Raw genomic sequence first — 21349 nt, 5'->3', positions numbered from 1 at the left:
ATGCTACAGCCCGCAATACTATTCTGGGCCTTGAAAAGCAGGTCCTTTGGAGGCACGGTACTCCCGAGAGAATTGAGTCAGACAACGGGACTCATTTTAAAAATAATCTTATTAAAACCTGGGCGAGGGAACATGGCATTGAATGGGTGTACCATATCCCCTACCATGCACCAGCTGCAGGTAAAGTGGAGAGGTACAATGGGTTGTTAAAAACCACCCTGAAAGCATTGGGTGGGGGGTCCTTAAAAAACTGGGAGCAGCATTTAGCAAAGGCCACCTGGCTAGTTAACACCCGAGGTTCTACCAACCGAGCGGGTCCTGCTCAGTCCCAACTCCTTAATATAGTAGATGGAGATAAAGCTCCAGTGGCTCATGTTAGAGGTTTGTTGGGAAAGACAGTATGGATCAACCCTGCCTCGAGTACAGGCAAACCCATCCGTGGAATTGTCTCTGCTCAAGGACCGGGTTATACGTGGTGGATAATGCAGAAAGATGGAACAACACGATGTGTACCTCAGGGAGATCTGAATGTAGGGTGAAACAGAAGGAAACGTGTGTCAATGGTTTGAGCAAGTAAGATGAGTGGAAATGTGTAAGTGTCAAGGGTCTGAGTAAGTGAGATGCAAGTTTTTTATTGTGTGTCCACAATATGGGATAAGGGGTGGAATGTCCTGGGCTGACAGTGCTCTCTATCCCATATCGTGGACTCCTTTGTTATGTCTAAGAGCTGTCCCTTCCCTGTTAGCTGGGCGGGCACTTTTCTGCTGGCTCTTTCCGCGCTGCTGCTTGGCTTTCCTGGCTGTCAGGCTTGCACTGCTGCTCGCAATTTCTGCTATTTTCTTGCCCTTTCATTCTTTTCTTTCTTTCTTTCTTTCTTTCTTTCTTTCTTTCTTTCTTTCTTTCTTTCTTTCTTTCTTCCTTCCTTCCTTCCTTCCTTCCTTCCTTCCTTCCTTCCTTCCTTCCTTCCTTCCTTCCTGCCGCCTCTGTGCTCTGTTTGTTTGGTTTTTTCCTTTCCCTCTTCTCCCCTCCCCCCCCTTCCTTTTTAAGATTTAGGACTGGCACCAGGAGCTGATCTGGCTGGAGGAGTCCGAGGAGGATCTCCAGGGCTTGTGAAAGAAGCTCTGCGCCCTCCCGCTCACAGTAACCTGAGCTTTTTTCTTTTCTTTTTTTTTTCCCTTGTGTCGGGGGGTGTTTATTTATTTGTTAATAAACCGTTTTTTTCCACTTTTTGTTCGAGAGATTCCTTCCCAAACCCAGGGTTGGGGGAGGGGTGGTAGAGGTTTTGTTATTAGGGGATTCCTTGGAGGTTCTCCCCTAATTCAACCCAAACCAGAACATATATGATGCCGTTTAAAACCTTTAAAGCTTTGGTACAATCCAATGATAAAATCCCCGGGAATTCCCCTTTGGGATGTTTACTGGGAAGGTGGAAAAGGGAAGGATTCCACCAAGAGTTACATAAAAGTAAAATGATTGATTATTGTAATCATTGGTGGCCACAATATGAAAATGGTGGCCCAGAATGGCCTTTGAATGGATCTGTTAACCCTGATGTTATAACCCCCTTGATGTGCTTCTTACAGAATAATGAGAAATGGGATGAGATACCTTATCTTGATTTGTTTTATGCTCTCAAAAACAAACCAGAGTGGCAAAAGGAGTGTGGAATTATGATCTTGCAAAAGACAGAGAATGGAGATGGTTGCTTAGGATGTAAAAATAGAAGTAAATGTGATGAGTGCATTAGCAAGTTAATGAGTACAGAGGAAGACATTTTGTTGCTCGTATCCCCTAGTACCCCCCCCCTTAGAATCCTCTGAAGAAGAGGATGGAGCAGAATGTGGGGAGGAGGAGAAAGTGGTTTCCTGGGACTCAGGGAAAAGTGATACTCAAGAGTCACCTGCGAGAAAGGTGAAAGAGAAGCCAAGAACTCCCTTAGCTGAAAGAACTAGAAAAGGGAGAAAGGGTCGGGAGGAGCCTCAATTGATGGCCCCAGTGAGGGAAGCTATGGGGGCGCAAGGAGAGAAGTAGTGATTAAAGTCCCATTTTCCCCAGGCGATTTGATGATCTGGAAGCAGTCAGCAGGGTCATATCGGGAGGACCCAGAAAGAGTGGCTCGCGTGGTAAAAATGGTGGTAAAAACTCAGAATCCGGATTGGAATGATTTACAAGTTTTACTAGATACATTAATGGACTCCACTAAAAACGAGATGGTATTACGGGTCATGACGGAGAGAGCTAGGGAAATGGTGCAGTTGCAGCTGGCTGAGGGAACTTTGAGTGATTTGGTGCCAAGAGAGGATCCTGGGTGGGACCCGAACACAAACAGGGGTTGGAAAAGGCTTAAAGACTACCAAGAGTTGCTGATTGAAGGAGTTAGGACTGGAATACCTAAAATCTTAAATTGGTCTAAATTATATTCTGTAAGGCAGGATAAGAACAAATCTCCTTCTGCATTTTTAGAACGGCTGAAAGAGACAGCCAGGAAATATACTAATTTGGAAGTGGAAGGAGAATCAGGAAAATTACAATTGGCCTTGATTTTTATGGGACAGTCGCAGGAAGACATTAGGAGAAAGTTACAGAAATTAGAGGGGGAGGACACGAGGAACTTAGAGAAGATGTTGGAAGTTGCTTGGAAAGTGTATATTAATAGGGAAAAGGAAACAGTGAAAAGGCATCAGGCTAGCATGTTAGCAGTGCTACAGCAGGCTGTGGGGGGTGAAACTAGAAGGGGGCGGGGAAGAGGGAGAGGAGGTATTGGTCGCGGGAGAATTCTACAAAGTCAGGGAAGAGGGGGAGCTGGGAATGTGTTTGGGTTTCAGGGAAGGTTGGATATTAATCAATGTGCCTTTTGTAAGCAGATGGGGCATTGGAAAAACGAATGTCCAGTGAGATTGGGAATGGGGAACGGAGCAACTACTATGGGAAATATGGGAACTTTCGCTTCAGGGACAGCAGATGTCGCTCAAGCATTTGTTTTAGGAAACTATCAGAATCAGAGCTGACTAGACCGGGATCTCAAGGTAACCCTAGAAATTGGGGGACAAGAACATGAATTAGGAGTGGACACTGGAGCAACACATTCAGCATTAAACACAAAATTAGGACCATTAAGTGATACTAAAATTCAAGTTGTGGGGGCTATGGGAAAAATTGAAGAAAGGGCTTTTCTACAGCCCCTAGATATTAAATTTGGAGGGAAGGCGTTTGATCACCAGTTTTTATATTTACCTAACTGTCCAGAGTCTCTTCTTGGAAGGGACCTATTGTCACAATTAAATGCAAAAATAATATTTGAAAAAGGAAGAGTTAAACTGGAAATACCAGATGAACAATTGTCCAAATTATTTGTAATTAAAGAAGTTGAACCTACCCCCATCCCAGAGGAAATAGAACAGGCAGTAGTACCTTGGGTTTGGGAAACAGGAGTCCCGGGAAAATCCAAAGCAGCCCAGCCAGTGGTAATTGAATTAAAGGAGGGAGCACAACCTGTTAGGGTGAAACAGTACCCCATAAAGTTGGAAGCCCGGAGAGGGGTAGCCCCTTTAATCACTCAGTTCACTACGCTAGGGATATTACAGGAATGTGAATCTGAATTCAACACCCCTATTTTTCCTGTAAGGAAGCCAAATGGTAAGTATAGACTAGTGCAGGATTTAAGGGCAATAAATAACATTGTCAAAGACATTCACCCGGTGGTGGCCAACCCGTACACTTTGTTGACATCTGTGTCAGAGAAATTCCAATGGTTTACAGTTATTTATTTAAAGGCGCCTTCTTCTGCATCCCACTGGAATTAGAATGCAAGAAATATTTTGCTTTTGAATGGGAAAACCCGGATACCGGACGAAAAAGGCAGCTCACTTGGACACGACTTCCCCAAGGATTTAAGAATTCTCCTACAATTTTTGGAAATCAATTAGCCAAAGAGCTGGAGGAATGGAAGATGACTCAGGTAAGAGAATCACCCTTCTCTTACGTTCTCCTCCAGTATGTGGACGACATCTATTTGGCTACAGAACAACGGGAGGTCTGTTTAACCCTAACCATAGAACTGTTGAATATGCTGGGACAAGGAGGATATCGGGTTTCGAAGGAAAAGGCCCAATTAGTCCAAGAGAGTGTGATATACCTAGGCTGTGAAATCTCAAAGGGGGTAAGGAAATTGAGAATCAATAGAGTTGAAGCTATCTGTGCAATACCCACACCCCGAAACCACCAAGAATTAAGATCCTTTTTAGGAATGGTGGGTTGGTGTAGACTCTGGATACCAAACTTTGGGCTAATGGCCAAACCCCTTTATGAGGCTTTAAAGGAGTCTCAACTGCAGTGGAGCAAACCACAGGAGAAGGCCTTCCTAGATCTGAAACGGGCCTTGAAAGAGGCACCTGCACTCAGCCTACCAGACTTAAATAAAGACTTTCAGCTATACGTCAATGAGAGGCAGCGACTAGCCCTGGGCGTACTAACCCAAACCCTCGGATCGTGGAAGAGGCCTGTTGGGTATTTCTCTAAACAACTGGACACTGTGAGCGCAGGATGGCCAGCATGCTTGCGGGCAGTGTCAGCCACAGTGATACTGATCCAGGAGGCCCGAAAATTGACTCTGGGGAGAAAGATGGAGGTGTTTGTGCCCCATATGGTACTGGCAGTTTTGGAACAAAAAGGGGGGCATTGGATGTCCTCTAGCAGATTGTTACAATACCATGCATTGCTCAGAGAGCAGGATGATGTTGAGCTCAAAGTGACTAATTGCATCAATCCAGCAGAGTTCCTCCGCAGTGAGCAGAATGAGGGTGAATTAACACATGACTGTGTGGAAACCATCGAACAGGTATACGCTAGCCGACCGGACCGGAGAGATGTGCCCCTGGAGGTGCCAGACTGGGAACTGTATACCGATGGATCCAGCTTCGTAGAGAATGGAACCAGGTATGCCGGGTATGCGGTGGTGACCCTCACGCAGGTGGTGGAAGCTAAGGCCCTCATCCAAGGAACATCTGCACAGAAGGCTGAAATTATAGCATTAACCAGAGCCCTGGTCCTGAGCAGCGGGAAAAAGGTAAATATATGGACAGATTCAAAATATGCATTTAGAGTTCTGCACGTACATGGGGCTTTATGGAAAGAGAGAGGACTATTAAGTTCACAGGGGGCATCCATTTGACATCGGAATGAGATCCTTCTGCTACTGGAAGCTGTGTATAAGCCAGTGGAAGTGGCTGTGATGCATGTGAAAGGACACCAGAAAAATGAGGGAAAGATTTTTCGAGGGAATCGGCTGGCTGACTTAACAGCACGAAAAGCTGCCAGAGAGGTCTGGACTGAAATGGCGCTGATTCCAACGAAGGTAGGACCGGTACAACCTTATATGGGACAAAAACCCAGTTATTCCGCTGAGGATGAGAAATTGGCACAGCTGGTCCAGGCCCAGAAGAATGCAATGGGATGGTATGTGACTGGGACTGGCCAAGTAGTGGTCCCTACCAAATTGATGAAGGTGATTTTAGAAACTGAGCATAATAAAGGCCACTGGGGAGCAGAGGTATTGGTAAAATTTCTGAAGAGGGAAATTATCTCTAACCAGATGTTAACAATGGCTAAACGAGTGAATGCCATGTGCCCAGTGTGCCTTAAAAATAATCCAATAGTGAGGAAGCAGATACAACTAGGGAAATTACAGGTAGGAGCAGAGCCAGGAGATTATTGGCATATAGATTTTTCCGAATTGCCCCGATCACAAGGATACAGGTATCTGCTGGTGTATGTCTGCACATTCTTGGGATGGCCAGAGGCTTTCCCTTGCAGAACTAATCAGGCCAAAGAAGTAGTGAAAACATTAATGAGAAAAATCATTCCGAGATTTGGGGTTCCATTGGGAATCTCTTCTGACAGGGTACCTCATTTTGTGGCAGGAGTGGTACAGACAGTCGCCCGACTGTTAGATGTTACTGGGAATTTGCATACCCCATGGAGGCCTCAATCCAGCGGGCAAGTGGAGAGGATGAATCAAACCCTGAAAGGACAGATTAAGAAAATCTGTCAGGAGGCCAAAATCCAGTGGCCTCAGGCCCTGCCATTAGCCTTGTTAAGAATTAGGATTAAACCCCGGGAGAGGATAGGAGTAAGTCCATACGAGATACTGTATGGCAGACCACATCATGCTACAGTATTAAAGGGAGACCCTCATGTAGTAGGGAATGATGTGCTCTTTAATTATGTGTTGTCTCTGAACAAGGTACTTACTGCCCTAAAAGGAGCCCTGCAATGGAACAGACCCCTGCTGCTGGAAAATCCTGTCCATGACATCCAGCCGGGAGACCAGGTCTATGTGAAGAATTGGAACACAGAACCCCTGAAAGAAACATGGGAAGGCCCACGACAAGTGATCATGACTACCTTCACTGCAGTAAAAGTTGAGGGGATCGACAACTGGATACATTACACCCGAGTCAAGAAGGTGCTGGCCCATTGGGAAGTGCAACCGTTAACCCCCACTCGAATGGTGTTCCGGCCCAAGGTCGGATTCTGACAGTTGGGTTCTTGCTGATCTGTTTATTACCTTTAACCAATGAATTTTTAGTTATTACAGAATTGGAACCCAAAATAGTGATGATGGAAGGAATGAATGTGTCTATGACCTGTCTGTTTACGGACAACCAGAAAGTTGGATCCGAGGAAGTCAATGTAAGGTGGAGGAGACAGGGCAGAACAAATTCATACAGGTATAACTATGGTTTGGGATAAGGATGAGCAAAAAGGAAATACCACCCTGCAACTATCCAATGTCACGATAACTGACAGCGACGTTTATCGTTGCGTGGTTTGGATAAGAGAAAGCTTTGATTATGGGAATTTCAAACTGAAGGTTTTACCATGGGATACTAGAAGAATAAGTGGAGAAACTGTAACTGTAAATGTAACTCCAGTCTCAACTCAGGCGGACATGTGGGACGGACCTCCTTTGAGAATAAATTGTACCTTCAAATTGGAAAAGGAATGTTATCAAGATATCCAAGTCAAATGGTGGAAACAGAATAAACATCAGCAATGGGAAAGACAATTGGAGAATATAAGTTGGTGGACTCTGGGAACTTATGGGAAAGGGTGGCTGAATTAAACTGATCCGAAGATAGGAGAGACAGAAGGTATATATCTGTGCATAGGGTCTTGTGGAGGGAAAGGGAATTTTGGGTTACGAAAGGTGGAGGCAAGGGCCCACTTAGGCTCTGAAATTAAGGCCCAACATGGAGAATACCGAGTAACCAAAGGGAAGGATGTGATTCTTACCTGTGAAGTTAAAGAAGGCCAGCATTTTTCCGAGTATGGATGGTGGTTTGGGAAAATTTTAACATCTGGAGGAAAGTATCAAATAGAAAGAAGATTAGGAGAATCGATTATCCTGATAGTAAGAAATGTGCAGCCAGGGAAAGATGAAGGCATTTACTGGTGTTGGATAGCACAGGATGATTGGTGGGCACATGCAAGAACGACGATGTACCTAGGTGAGATGAGAGTGACTCGGCAGGTAGATAATGAGGTAGGGTTACCAAGAAACTCTAAACAGGAAAATCTGGTAGTAGGACTGATACGAGACTTTGGAAAAACTCAGAATGTGTCATCCATAACTGCTTGTCTACCTTTACCCCATGCAGCAGGGGATCCCATACCCTGGGGAATTATTCCTATCACTGAAATGCCCCCGATCACCAGAAATAGGACAAAGGAATGTAGGAAAGAATTGCATAACCGTACTGAGTGGACAGTTAAAACAACGATTCTCCGTAAACAGTGGTCATCACCTGGAAGCAGAGGGGATTGTGAAGCCTTAACCAATTCCAAATTTATCACAATTGGACGATTCAAAAATGTGGGATGGTGTGAATATGATGAGGTGCAATCACATAAAATGCCCACTACAAAATATTACTATGAAGTGGTTTGCCAGGATGGCAAGGAAGAATGGACTACATGGCAAGCAATCTGGGGGCCAAGCTTGCTGGAAACATATAGTTATCTAGGGAAAATTGGATGGTGTATACAATGGACTGGTGGAAAGAACCAGACGCATACCAATGTTCTGACAGCAGAAACAAGTCATAGGAAAATGACAGAGAAAGTAGAGTCATGGAATTGCACAAGGGTAATTATGTGTGATACACCAGGAGAGCAGATAGGGCTGGTACCGGTGAAGATTTTGCTGAAATGGAGATGTAAATGTAGAAGATACAACCACTGTATAAAAGGAGAATTAAAAGGGCAAAAGCAGGTGAATTGCAAAACTACTACCATAAGGAGTCCAGGGAATTTAGTATGGGTCATGAGACATGGAATGTGGACCACACACATACCTATAGATGGACTGGTAACCCAAATAACGTTGGGAGTACCCACATTATGCCCATTCTGGAAACAATCAAGATTGACAGATTTGGACATAGGAAGGAGGAATAAAAGAGAGGTCATGGAAGGAATAAATCCAGAAGATGAGTGGCATGAACCATCAGGAGGGCTCAAATTGGGTTGGATAATAGAATCATTATTTGCTCCCATATCGACCTATAGAAATAGGGAAATGCTCTACCGGCTTTTGGGACAAACTGAGAGATTAGCATCAGCCACTAAAAAGGGGTTAAAGGATTTGAATTTGCAGCTACAAGCAACTAGTAGGATGGCTATACAGAATCGAATGGCATTGGATATGTTGTTATTAAAGGAACATGGTGTCTGCGGGTACCTACATGATAGAACAGATCATTGCTGTATCCATATCCCAAACGTTACAAAGGAAGTAGAAAAAGACATAAGTCAATTGGACGATATAGAGTCTAAAATACAGGAAACCAAAGAAGATGCTGAACACAATTGGATCGAAGCAATATTTAGCTCCTTAGGGATCCAGGTTTTTGGTTGGATATCCTCTGTTATTCAATATGTAATAATGATTATAATCTTGGTTGTGATTATTTTTGTAGCATATTGTTGTTTCTTAGGAATGATCTTTAGGGAAAGAATGCATACGAGAAGAGTCATGAAGGCCATGACCCGAAATGAAGTCATGACAAGAATTACTCCACCACCATCTTATATGGAGACTGTTGCATGAAGAAGAGAATTGAGCATCCTTGCAACTGGTTGAAGAATGCTCAAAAGGGGGAGTTCTTGCCATAAGGCCTCCGTTAGCAGTAGTTAGGCTAAGGAGTTGGTTCCTGGAGCAGGCCCATGGGAACCAAACCTGAGAAATGAGGCCTGAGAATCTGCTGATGCAAGGAACAACGTTTAAAGGACTTAGTAGAGCATGTAGTACATACAGATATACAGATTACTTGTGAAATATGATTACATTGTTACCAATAAAATGTTTTCTATGGTGGGAGTTAAGCTTAGAAAATTAACCTTAATTTCAGCTAAAGCAAGCATGCAAAATTTATAGCCGTTAGAAAGGTTATCTAGAAGATGAATGTGAATGTTTGAAGTGAAGTATGTAGGAAACTGCACGTAGGCTGATGAAGTAAGACTTGTAACAAAGGTATAAAAAATGAGCACCTTTGTAATCAACTTGGGACACTGACTTGGGACGCTAGTCCTCAGGTCCCCAGGGCCCTGAATAAAGCACCGCATAAATTGACACTCTTGGTTTGTGTTTTCTCTCGGGATCGGGCAACAGAGGGAAGCCCTGGAGGGGGTCACTGAGGCAGCTAGATATGCATTTCTCAAAGTGCCTGATGCAAAAACCCTGCAACAATCATTCATAAATATTAAGCAAGCTCCACAAGAACCCTATATGCAGTTTGTGGACAGACTGAAACAAACTCTGGAAAGACAGATCGATAATGACCACGCAAGAGGAGTGGTTCTGCTAAAACTTGCTATTGAAAATGCAAATGAAGATTGCAAACGCCTTCTGAAAAATCTTCCCCCAGAACCAGAGCCCACATTACTTCAAATGGTTGAGACTTGTAACCGCCTGGGGACATTGCATTGTACTACTGCTGTGACCTCCCAAGCTGTGGGGCAAGGTATAGCTGAAGCTTTTGCTGCTTTGAAAATACTGCCTGGGAAACAGTCTGTTTGTTTTGGCTGTGGGGAGCCTGGGCACATAAAGAGAAACTGCCGAAAGGTGCAAAAGGCAAAACCACCGAGTTTATGCCCTCGTTGCCAGAAGGGTCCTCACTTTGCTAATTCCTGTCGTTCTAAATTTCACAAAAATGGCCAGCCTTTGCAGGGAAACTCGTCTCGCAACACGGGATGGCAACACGTGAAAACACAAGCTCCACAGCCTTCACAGCCACAGCTACCAGAACCAACTTACAGTTTCCAGCCGGCCCTGCCTCCACCGTCGCAGAATTATGTACAGCCACTCCAGGAAGCGCTGAGTTGGACATATCAACCAGTAACACAGTAACGTTAACAAATTCCTCAGTGTTTTGTCTCCCCACAGGAATCTGTGGCCCTTTACCACAGGGGTATCATGCTTTGCTTTTAGGTAGATCTTCTACCTCTGTTTGAGGCATTGATTTAAAAGAATTAAAGACTGTAGTCAAAATAGATAGTGCTGAGATAATGTAGCTAGGACTTCCCTTTTGCTAACAGAAGCCAGACTGAAGGAACTGATAATCCTTGAAAGGAACCAATCAATCAGAGGAGCTGTCAAACTAGGTTTCTGCATCCTGAATAATCAATAGACCCTATGAACACAATACAATCATAAATCAAACAGTCCTGGGAAAAACAGGATTTAGCTGTCACGAACACTAAAGGTTAAAAAGTCAGAGCTGAGGAAGACAATCTTACTTCATCATTTTGGGACCCCACCCCATTAAAAAGACCACCGACCCATTTCAAAGAACAAACTACGCATGCTTGGTGGCTTTTTGGGCTAATTACCATACGAAGCAGGGAATGGGAGGTATCAGAGCTATGAATATGCATTTGTAGTTTGTGTATTCAATACTCCTGTAGATAAAAGACCCTGTGATGATCTGTAAATGGCGCGTGTGTTTCTGGGAGCTATCCTGCACGCTGCCCGGCGTCGTGATAAACATACACTTTCTAACTTTAAACTGTTAGAGAGTCTTTGTCCGTCATAGTTGGATATTGGTATTAGATCAATGTCCATAGTTTTTTAATAAATCATGTTATGTGTCTGTTTGTTTTGCCAGGAGTCATTGACTCTGATACAGTTGGGGAAATAAAAATCATGGCTTGGACCCCACACCTCCCTTGCATGGTCCCCGCAGGTAGCAAAATTGCTCAGCTGATACTTTTCCCGGCAGGTCCTTTGTTGGCACCCCCAATAGCTGCACGGAGGAGGGGCGGGTTTGGTTCCACTGGGCTACCACAAGTATTTTGGACACAAGGTATCACTTCTCAGCATCCCACATGCCAATGTAAAGTGTCTCTGAAAGGCGAGGAGTTAATTTTAACTGGGCTTATTGACACAGGGGCAGACATTAGTCTTATCTCCCGGAGACAATGGCCCAGTGATTGGCCTTTGATGCCCATTCCCCAGGTCCTTTCAGGGGTGGGTGGGAACAGCCAAAGTTATCAGAGCCAGCATCTGGTGCAAATTACAGGGCCTGAAGGAAGAGTTGCTTCTGTTAAACCATTTGTGGTCTCAGCACCTCTGATCTTGTGGGGGAGAGATGTTTCCTCTCAGTGGGGAATTTTTATACAGTCAAATTTTGTTTGAGGGTCATTGGAATGCGCAATACACCCAAATTGAAGTGGAAAACATCTGATCAAATTTGGGTGGACCAATGGCCCATGTCATTAGAAAAACTGCGCATTTTACAGGAATTGGTACAGGAGCAGCTGAAAAAGGGACATATAATCCCATCTAATAGTCCTTGGAATTCACCTGTTTTTGTAATTAGAAAGCGGTCTGGAGGGTGGAGGCTTTTACATGATTTGAGAAAAATAAATGAGGTAATTGAAGGAATGGGACCTCTACAACCAGGGCTTCCTTCTCCTTCCATGATCCCTAGAAACTGGCATCTAATAGTGATTGATTTAAAGGATTGCTTTTTTGATATTCCGCTGCATCCAGATGATGCACCCAGATTTAGCTTCTCCATACCAAGTATAAATATGCAATGTCCATTAGACTGATATCATTGGCTAGTTTTGCCCCAAGGGCTACGAGATAGTCCAAGCATATGCCAGTGGTATGTGGCAAAAATTCTGAGTCCAATATGGGAAAAAATGCCTGATATTCTATTGCTTCATTATATGGACGACATTTTAATCGCTGCAGAAACTGTAATTCGTGTAGAAGAAGGAATGCGAGCAGTCTGCCAAGCTGTTACAGCAGCAGGCTTGACCATTGCTTCTGAAAAGGTTTAAAAGACATCTCCCTGGAAATATTTGGGCTGGAGGATAAATATGCATTCTATCTTGGCACAACCCCTGCAAATCTCTGCTGAGATAAAAATCTTACATGATGCACAGAAATTACTGGGGACTATTGATTGGGTTCGTCCCCTGCTTGGAATTTCAAATGCAGATTTGGAACCATTGTTTGCCTTGCTGAGGGGAGAGGCCGATCTCTTATCACCTAGGCATTTAAACAAAAAAGCGCAAATTGCACTTCAGAAGGTGGCTGATGCTATCTCTCAGAGGCAATCTGCCCGCTGGGCACCTGAATTACCAATGTGGCTAATTATTCTGAATCCTGGTAAACAACCCTATGCTTTAATATTTCAGTGGGACACAAAAAAGGGAGATTCTTTACTAATAATCAAATGGGTATTTTTGCCTAATAACATACCCAAAACTATTTCCATGCAGGATGAACTTATGGCCACGTTGATTATCAAGGCTCATCAAAGGCTGACCTCCTTGGCTGGGAAAGATTTTGATTGCATTTTTCTGCCTCTCACCATGTTTTATTTGAATTGGCTGCTGCAAATGTCTGAAAAACTGCAAATTGCTTTAGCAGGTTACCCAGGACAGATATCCATTCATCCGCCTAAACACAAATGGTTAAGTTCTTCATTTAACTTACTTCCTAAGCCAAAGAGAAGTGAAACTCCTTTGCGAGCTATGACAATATTCACAGATGGTTCTGGGAAAAGTAAAAAATCAGTAATTGTGTGGAAAGATTCTGAAACTGGAACTTGGCAGTCTGATATTGCTGTTGTTGAAGGGTCTCCACAGATAGTGGAATTAGCCGCTGTAGTGAGAGTGTTTCAGAAGTTCAAGGCACCTTTTAATCTGATTACTGACTCTGCGTATGTTTCAGGCATTGTTCAAAGGGCAGAGAATTCTGTTTTGAAAAATGTTAAAAATGACACTTTGTTTTCCTGGTTGAAACTGTTGGTTAGTCTGTTAGACAAAAGGACTGCTCCTTACTTTGTAATGCATATTAGGTCACATTCCAATCTCCTGGGCTATCTCACTGAAGGTAACGCCCAGGCAGACTTGTTAGCTTTACCAGTACAGCATGTTTTACCTAACAAAATAGAGCAAGCAAGACTGAGCCACTCCTTCTTTCATCAAAACGCTGGAGCTCTGGTAAGACTTTTTGAATTGACTCCAGCTCAGGCCTCAAGTATTATAGCTACATGTCCCGACTGTCAGCGTTGCAGTCTTCCTAATGTGAACACAAGAGTTAACCCAAGAGGTTTGCAAAGCCTAAAGATTTGGCAAACAGATGTAACACACTTTTCTGAATTCGGCCGCCTGAAATTCGTGCATGCATCTATCGATACATATTCAAGTGCCTTGTTTGCCTCAGCCCACACAGGAGAGTCAGCAAAATACGTCTGCCACCACTTCGCAGCTGCCTTTGCTACATTAGGGATCCCACAAGAGATTAAAACAGACAATGGACCTGCATACATTTCCCGTAGAGTTGCAGATTTTTTTCTCCTTACGGGGAATCACCCACAAAAGAGGCATACCACACTCACCCACAGGGCAGTCCATTATAGAGCGTGCCCATGGCACCCTCAAACGCCTTTTAATACAACAAAAAGGGGGAGCTGGAGACACCCCTGCTGAACGACTGTGTAAAGCCTTATATGTTTTCAATTTTTAAACTGTTCAATAACAAATTTAAATCCTCCCATGACTAGACATTTTGCTTCATCCAAATTGCTTTCCTGCAAGGAAAAACCACCAGTACTAATTCGTGACCCAGAATCAGGTAAAATTCTGGGCCCTTTCCCCTTGATCACTTGGGGGAGGGGCTTTGCTTGTATCTCCTCAGAAAGCCGATCCCGCTGGATCCCAGCCAAGAATGTGAAGCCATTCCGGGAACCTCTGCCAGCATCTGACACCTCGGACTCCACAGGAGAAGAGACAGAAGAGGAACCCCGCCCAGACTGCAGCTGATGATCTTTTGTCCTATCTAGGAAACTGTGAACTTCGAGCTTTATGTCAGTACAAAGGGTGTGAAAACTAGAGTTATTACAGACTTCTTTTGGTGTAATTCAGGTATACAGCCATTGAAATTTTTAATTATAGCAGAACACAGCCACCATTTGCAAACTAGAATGCAAACAAACAATTAAGTAAATGCCTTATATTTAACTGATTTTTAAAAGGGGGATACGCTGAAAGAAATCTTTTTTCTCTCTACAACATAGATCAAAACAAACAAGCAAAAATGGAATTGAATCAAATTTTATGCCTTTTAGCATTGCTTGCCCATAGTAGTACAGCATGGCCTGTTAACCAACCCAAAACAAATGTTTGGGTAACCCTGGCTAATGCAACCAAACAAGAAACCTTATACCTAGCTACTGCATCCCCAGAAAATCCATTTTCAACTTGCTTAGTAGGCTTGCCATTAGATAGCTGGCCAATACCAGAAGCTACTAAAAGCATTGTACAGAGCTCAAACCCTGTTGACACATGGGATCAGTGGACTCTGATAAAAATAAAATTTAGAATGTTTATCCTGTAATGTAACAGTGAGGGGCCACCTCCGTGGCACCTCCCCCCAGACCACCTTAAAAACAAAAAGAGCTCCATTCAAAGAAGCCCGGCACCGCGGCCTCCCACCCCCACCCCCAACGACGGAGCGAGAGAGACCAGCGGAGCAGCCCGCGCTGCCGCCGCCAAAGATCGAGAGAAAAAGGCTTCGAAGAGAGGCGAGGCGCGGGCCTCGCCCCCGGTCTCCCCCCCCGCTCCCGGAGCGAGTCGCTGCAGCAGAGCTCGTCCCCGCCGGCGCCGTACTGCGGCGCGGTGGCGGCGGCCTGAGGCGAGAGCGAACAGAACCGGCGCTTCTCCCTGCCCACAGCGGGGACCCCAGTGAGCGGGGCTGTCCGGCCCCAACCCCCGCAGCCAGCCGCCGCCGGAGCGGGAGAAAGAGGGGCCGGCCGCGCTCCCCCAAGCCCGGTACAAGGAATCCCAGACACCCGCAGCCGCCGCCGGAGCGGGAGAAAGAGGGGCCGGCCGCTCCCCCAAGCCCGGTACAAGGAATCCCAGACGCCCGCAGCCGCCTCCCCGGCGCGGCTCCAGCTGCCATGCCGCCTGCCCGGCTTAAGCCCAGTCGCAGAGAAGCCCCAAAGCCCGCACGTGGCTCAGCCCGCCCGCAGTCAGCCGCCGCTGCTGGATGGCGCGTCCCCGAGCGCGCCCGGGCCGCCGCCCTGCTCCAAGAAGAGAGAACCCACACCAGCCTCATCTAGCAGCCCTGATGCTGCTCAGCCCCTCTGAAACGCCATATTGGATAAAACCCACAGCCGCTGCCGCCCAGGCCGACCCCGCATGCAAATAAAGGACCTCGAAATGCATCTTGGGATCCCATTTTAACACCAAAAACCCCTTATAAAATAAAACCAAGTAAAATTGAAACGCACAGAAACCAATGCTAGGCCGTGTGGACCCTGGAGTATCGAAGGAGCTGATTTCTCCAGTTTTTCTTACTAGCTGTAAGTTAAAAAGACCAAACCACAGATGAGACCCCCGGAGAAAACAAAGGAAACTAAGAACCCTGGGGTTACTCCCAGCAAGGGCGGGTTCTCCAGCTCTGCTCAACTCCCTGCAGCACAGCTAAAAAGACCCTCCTCCTCCACGGCGCACAGGGGCAGCCAAAAAACCCCTCGAGCAAATATTGTAAGAGCTGATCAATAAAGGCATTTTAAGGAGATTAATATTATCTCCACCCATTTTATTCATAACAGACTCCCTACCTTCCAATAACTCCCTTGGAGCCACAAGAATTAGAACTCCTGGGTTCCGTAAAAATAGATTTTTGTATCTGTGATAAATTTAGGGTAAAAATTCACGTATAAAAAAATAATCCGATGTGTAATAAGAATAATGTTAATAAAATGTAAAATCCAGTAGGAGGCTAATCGTTTCCCCCCCAGCCTGCCAATTTCAGTTGCAAAGACAGGACAAGAATCATCAGACTAGACAAAGACTCTGGCCAACCTTGATAAGAATCACTTCCTCGCCAATGCAAGGAGAAATTCCTTCTTGACGACGATGCAGATTTCATCAACTCTCTGGCACGACAAGCAAAATGAAATCAGCATAAGACTGACCTGTGAAATTGACATAAGAAAAGAACCTTCCCGGAATGAAACAACGAGACTTGACAAGATCCAGGAAGACCATCGAAAAGAAATTCGGACTATTCAGCCCATCCTGGACACCTGGACTGCCTAAGGGCAGAAAAATCCTATAAAACGGTGGACTGAAAGCTGCACAGGCGTGGATTTGGGCGTCTTGTACATCGGTGCGGACCCCTATCAACCCAGCGCAGCGCTGACATTTTCCTATTTTTGTGGTTTTCTCATTTTTCTGGTGTTCGATATTCTGTTGTTAATAAATTGTCATTTATTAACCCAATATTTGCCATTGCATTTATAACAGATTTGGTGCCGTGACTCGGATTCAGAGGAAGCTGCGGGGACCTGCGACCCAGGAGGATACCCCTGCCGAGTTCGGCGGCCTGGTGAGTGAGGAGACCCCGCGGCTCCACCCGAACCTCCGAACCAAATTTAGGAATGAGAAAACCACAAATTAGGACAGGGGAAAGAACGTATCCGGGGGCAAAGAGAGCTCGGGAAGGCAAAGGGCCTTTGGAAAAGCCGCGGCTTGCAATTGCTCGTAAAACGTCTAAGTGCACGAAGACATCCACGCAGGAAAAGGAGCTGTAAGTACTGCTGGTTGAGCGGGTGATCGGGCGAGTGTGTGAGACGTGATCTGATCACGAAGCGAGTGTAGACTTCAAGGGCGCATTTCCGTCTTTCCCGCGAGGGGAACGGTCGGCCGCGAAGGAAGCGATTTCGTGTGAAAACTCTCTCACATCGCTCGTCAAAACCAGGACTAGGGAAGTCTCGGAGACCGATTACGGAGTGGGCAAAAAGGGGAAGGGTACGTCCTGTCGAGCTCGGGAATTGGTAAACCCTCTTTGCCAGCGGACCAAGGTAAGGGTCCAAAGAGAATCTGAAAGGATTGAGAACTGATCACGAACCCCCGGCACAGCTCGCTGGAGGGGTGAGTGATTGAAAAAGCCCCATCCCCTGAGAAAGAACCAGACACACAACGCACAGGCAGAAAAGTCGACTTGCAGGGAATTTTGAAGATTTGGTAAGGAAATTCGCGAAACATGGGACAGAGAAAGAATAAGCCCCAGAAAAAGACCTCAGAAAAACCCCCCTCTGGTAAGGGAAAGGGAACCATGAATATCCCTCGAAATAGTCCCTTGGGGTGGATGTTGGAACATTGGGGAGATTGTTCACAGAGAAAAGAGAAATACAAGGAAAGAATGATTTATTATTGCATGGATGTGTGGGGTGGTGAAGAATTGAGGAACCACCTCACGTGGCCAGTAATGGGATCATATGAAAGTTGGACATGTAGTGAGTTAAATCGCTACGTGGAAAACAAGAGCCCCTCGGACCCCAAGGAGAGGGAATACGCCCGCCTTTGGCTAAACACCCGAGCGGGTTTGTTCCCGATGAAAAAGAAAGGGCGGCCCGGAACTGGGACAGAGCCCTGGGAACCCCTGGATCACCTCCCACCTCCCTACAATGGGCTGAATTCCCCACCCTCTCCAGAGCAAGTGGTGCCCACGGCTCCTTTCGACCCTCCAAAGAAACTTTTGGGAGCACAGGCATCCCAGGTGGGGAGCCATGCCTCCCATCCATTGTCCCCACTGGCAGTTCCCTTGCTGCCACCCCCTCTCTTGCCTCTTCCGTCCGGTCTGGGTCCGTCGGCGGCGCCCCCGTCGACAGATGCCATGGCCACGGGAGCCCCCTCTGAGATCCCGTCTGCGCAAACATGGGAGCACTCTCATTCACCTTTTCCGCCGCAATCAGGGTTGGTCCGAGCGGAGGAGAGACTCCCCTCTGCCGCACAGGCGGCAGTTCTGCCCCCGCAGTCCGGGAAAGGGAGACAACCCACTGCTACCAGTTCTCCCCCTGCTAGCAGAACCCGCTTGAAAGCAAGGATGATGGGCGATGAATGGGGAGAGAGTGAGAATGAGGGACACAATTTACTTCCACTAAGGGAGGTACCAACGGCCCCCGGGGTCATTGGGTTTGTGAATGTACCTCCCAACACAGGAGATGTAAGGGCGTTCAAAAAGGAAATGGGGCGATTGTTGGACGATCCTTTTGGTGTGGCAGATAGATTGGATGAGTTCCTAGGGAGCAGCATTTATACTTAAGAAGACCTGATGGCAATCCTGAGGTCTCTGTTCAACAATGAGGAAAGAGAGATGATAAAACAGGCAGGTATCAGAGACTGGGACAGGAGAAACCCACAAGGGACACCCGGGGATCAAAAGTGGCCCAGCTCTAGCCCGAGTTGGAATGCACAGAGGACGGAAGAAGGAGCATGATAGACCTGAGAAATATCATAATCCAGGGCATTCGGGAAGCCGTCCCAAGGGGTCAGAACATCAGTAAAGCTTTCAATGAATGTCAGGGGAAAGAGGAGTCCCCCACTGAATGGATTGAGCGATTGAGGCGAAGTCTGCAGATATATTCTGGGACGGACCCTAATTCCCCGGTGGGGGAAGTGCTGCTCAAAACACAGTTTGTAGCGAAATCCTGGGAGGACATTCGAAGGAAGTTGGAAAATATAGATGGCTGGCAAGACAAAAGCTTGCAAGAATTGCTGAGGGAAGCCCAGAAAGCGTACATGAGGAGGGAGGACGAAAAAAAAGGAAGTTCAAGCTAAGGTTTTGGTAGCAGCAGTAAAGGAGGTCCAGAGACAGGAGCAGGCTTCGGGTAAATATAAAACCTTACCCCGAAAGCCTCCAGGCCCCCGCAAGGCGACCCCAGACACGAGAAGGGAACTGCCTGAGTGCTACTATTGCAAGAAGGCAGGACACCTTCGGAGAGATTGCAAGAAAAGGATGAAAGATGAAAAGATGTTTCAGGAGGATTAGGGGTGTCAGGGGCTCTTCACCTTGGGGACCAGGACATCTAACGAGCCTCTGGTAAAATTGAAAGTAGGTCCCAAGCGTCAAGAGACCGTTTTTCTGGTGGATACCGGGGCAGAAAGGAGCACTTTGCAGCATTTACCGAAGGGGTGCACGGTCAGTGAGGAGAAAGTTGTGGTGGTGGGTGCAAAAGGGGATCCTTTTAGAGTGCCAGTGATAAAAAGCATGGAAATTGAATCAGAAAATAAAGTCTGCTTGGGGAATTTGTTGTTGGTGGAGGAAGCTGATTACAACTTGCTAGGGAGAGATATGATTATCGCCCTTGGAATTAGCATAGTTGTAAAAAGTTCCGATCTCGTGGTGAAAATGTTTAGGCTCACCGAGAAGGACGAGGCAGACATCAATCCAGAGGTATGGCACTCAAAAGGGGAGGTGGGGAAGCTAGAAATAGACCCCATTCACATCATAATCGAGAACCCCGAGGACCCTATACGGGTCAAACAGTATCCCATTCCCCTGGAAGGGAGAAAGGGATTGAAACGGGTAATCGATGACCTCTTGAAGGGAGGAACAATAGAGCCATGCATGTCCCCCCATAACACCCCTATACTGGCTGTGAAAAAGGCAGATGGAAGCTATCGGCTAGTTCAGGATTTAAGGGCGGTGAACGCTCGAACCAGGACTAGATTTCCGGTAGTGGCCAATCCATATACTTTATTGAATTGGCTCACGCCCGAGGATGTATGGTATAGTGTGATTAACCTGAAGGATGCATTTTAGACTTGCCCCTTGGATGAGAAAAGCAGAGATTACTTTGCTTTTCAGTGGGAGGATCCCGATACCAACAGAAAACAGCAGTTAAGATGGACAGTGCTTCCCCAAGGATTTGTGGAATCCCCTAATCTGTTCGGGCAGGCTCTGGAGCACATCTTGACTCAATTTACCCCAAAGGCAGGGACAAAACTGTTGCAGTATGTGGATGATCTGCTAATAGCTGGATCTTCTGAGGAAAGTGTGAGGGAATGTACTGTGGAATTGCTTAATTTTATTGGAGCTAAGGGTCTGAAAGTTTCAAAATCCAAACTGCAGTTCACGGAGCCCGAGGTGAAATACTTGCGTCATTGCCTGTCCCAAGGGAAAAAGAAATTGGACCCTGAGAGGGTCGCGGGAATGATTGCATTACCCGCTCCAAAAACTAAAAGGCAAATACGCCAAATGTTAGGGCTCCTGGGATACTGCAGACAATGGATTGAAGCTTTCAGTGAAAAGGTGAAATTTCTGTATGAAAGGTTGAACACCGACAGGGTGAAGTGGACTGAGCAGGATGAATTGGATTTCCAAAAATTGAAAGAGGTCCTCATGACGGCCCCAGTACTGACCCTTCCAGATGTGAGTAAAAAGTTCCAATTGTTTGTAGATGTCAGTGGGCAAACTGCACAGGGAGTCCTGACTCAGGAATGGGCCAGCAAAAGGAAACCCATAGGATTTTTATCTAAAATCCTGGATCCCGTGAGTCGGGGATGGCCTACGTGCTTGCAGGCCATAGTCGCGGTGGCACTCCTGGTAGAGGAGGCGAGGAAAATCACCTTCGGAGCCTCTCTGATAGTTTACACCCCTCACAATGTGAGAAACATTCTACAATAAAAGGCAGAAAAGTGGTTGACCGACTCCAGGCTTCTGAAATATGAAGCCATTCTGATCAGCTCCCCGGGATTGGAGTTAAAAACCACCTTGGCACAGAACCCTGCACAGTTCATGTTTGGAGACCCCTCCGAGGAACTGCTGCATGACTGTGCTGAGATCGTGGAACTCCAGATGAAAGTAAGACCAGATTTGGAGGACCAGGAATTGGAAGGGGGAGAAAAATGGTTTGTGGATGGGTTGGCGAGAGTAGTGGAAGGGAAAAGAAAATCAGGGTACGCAGTGGTGGACGGCAGAACGGGAAAAGTGGTGGAATCGGGCCCCCTGAGACCAGAATGGTCGACCCAGGCTTGTGAG

General features: G+C 46.1%; 1 protein-coding gene across 11 annotated transcripts in view; it reads right to left on the bottom strand.

Annotated features, from left to right (window-relative positions):
• LOC310922121 (protein diaphanous homolog 2-like) overlaps positions 1-21349 on the bottom strand; it is a gene marked incomplete at its 5' end in the record, with an annotated part of 248534 nt that overhangs the window by 140734 nt on the left and 86451 nt on the right. For 7 of the 11 annotated variants that reach the window (XM_083882510.1, XM_083882507.1, XM_083882511.1 and 4 more), the window contains one exon: positions 3412-3492. The exons of the other annotated variants lie outside the window; for them this stretch is intronic. In XM_083882510.1, coding sequence (XP_083738636.1) covers positions 3412-3492 — 81 coding nt within the window. The remainder of the gene's footprint in view (positions 1-3411; positions 3493-21349) is intronic. 11 annotated transcript variants of the gene reach the window in all.

Source organism: Zosterops lateralis (genome assembly GCF_965231275.1).
Source record: "Zosterops lateralis genome assembly, chromosome: W".
In the NCBI taxonomy this organism is placed as follows: Eukaryota; Metazoa; Chordata; class Aves; order Passeriformes; family Zosteropidae; genus Zosterops; species Zosterops lateralis.
This window is presented reverse-complemented; position numbering and strand designations above follow the sequence as displayed.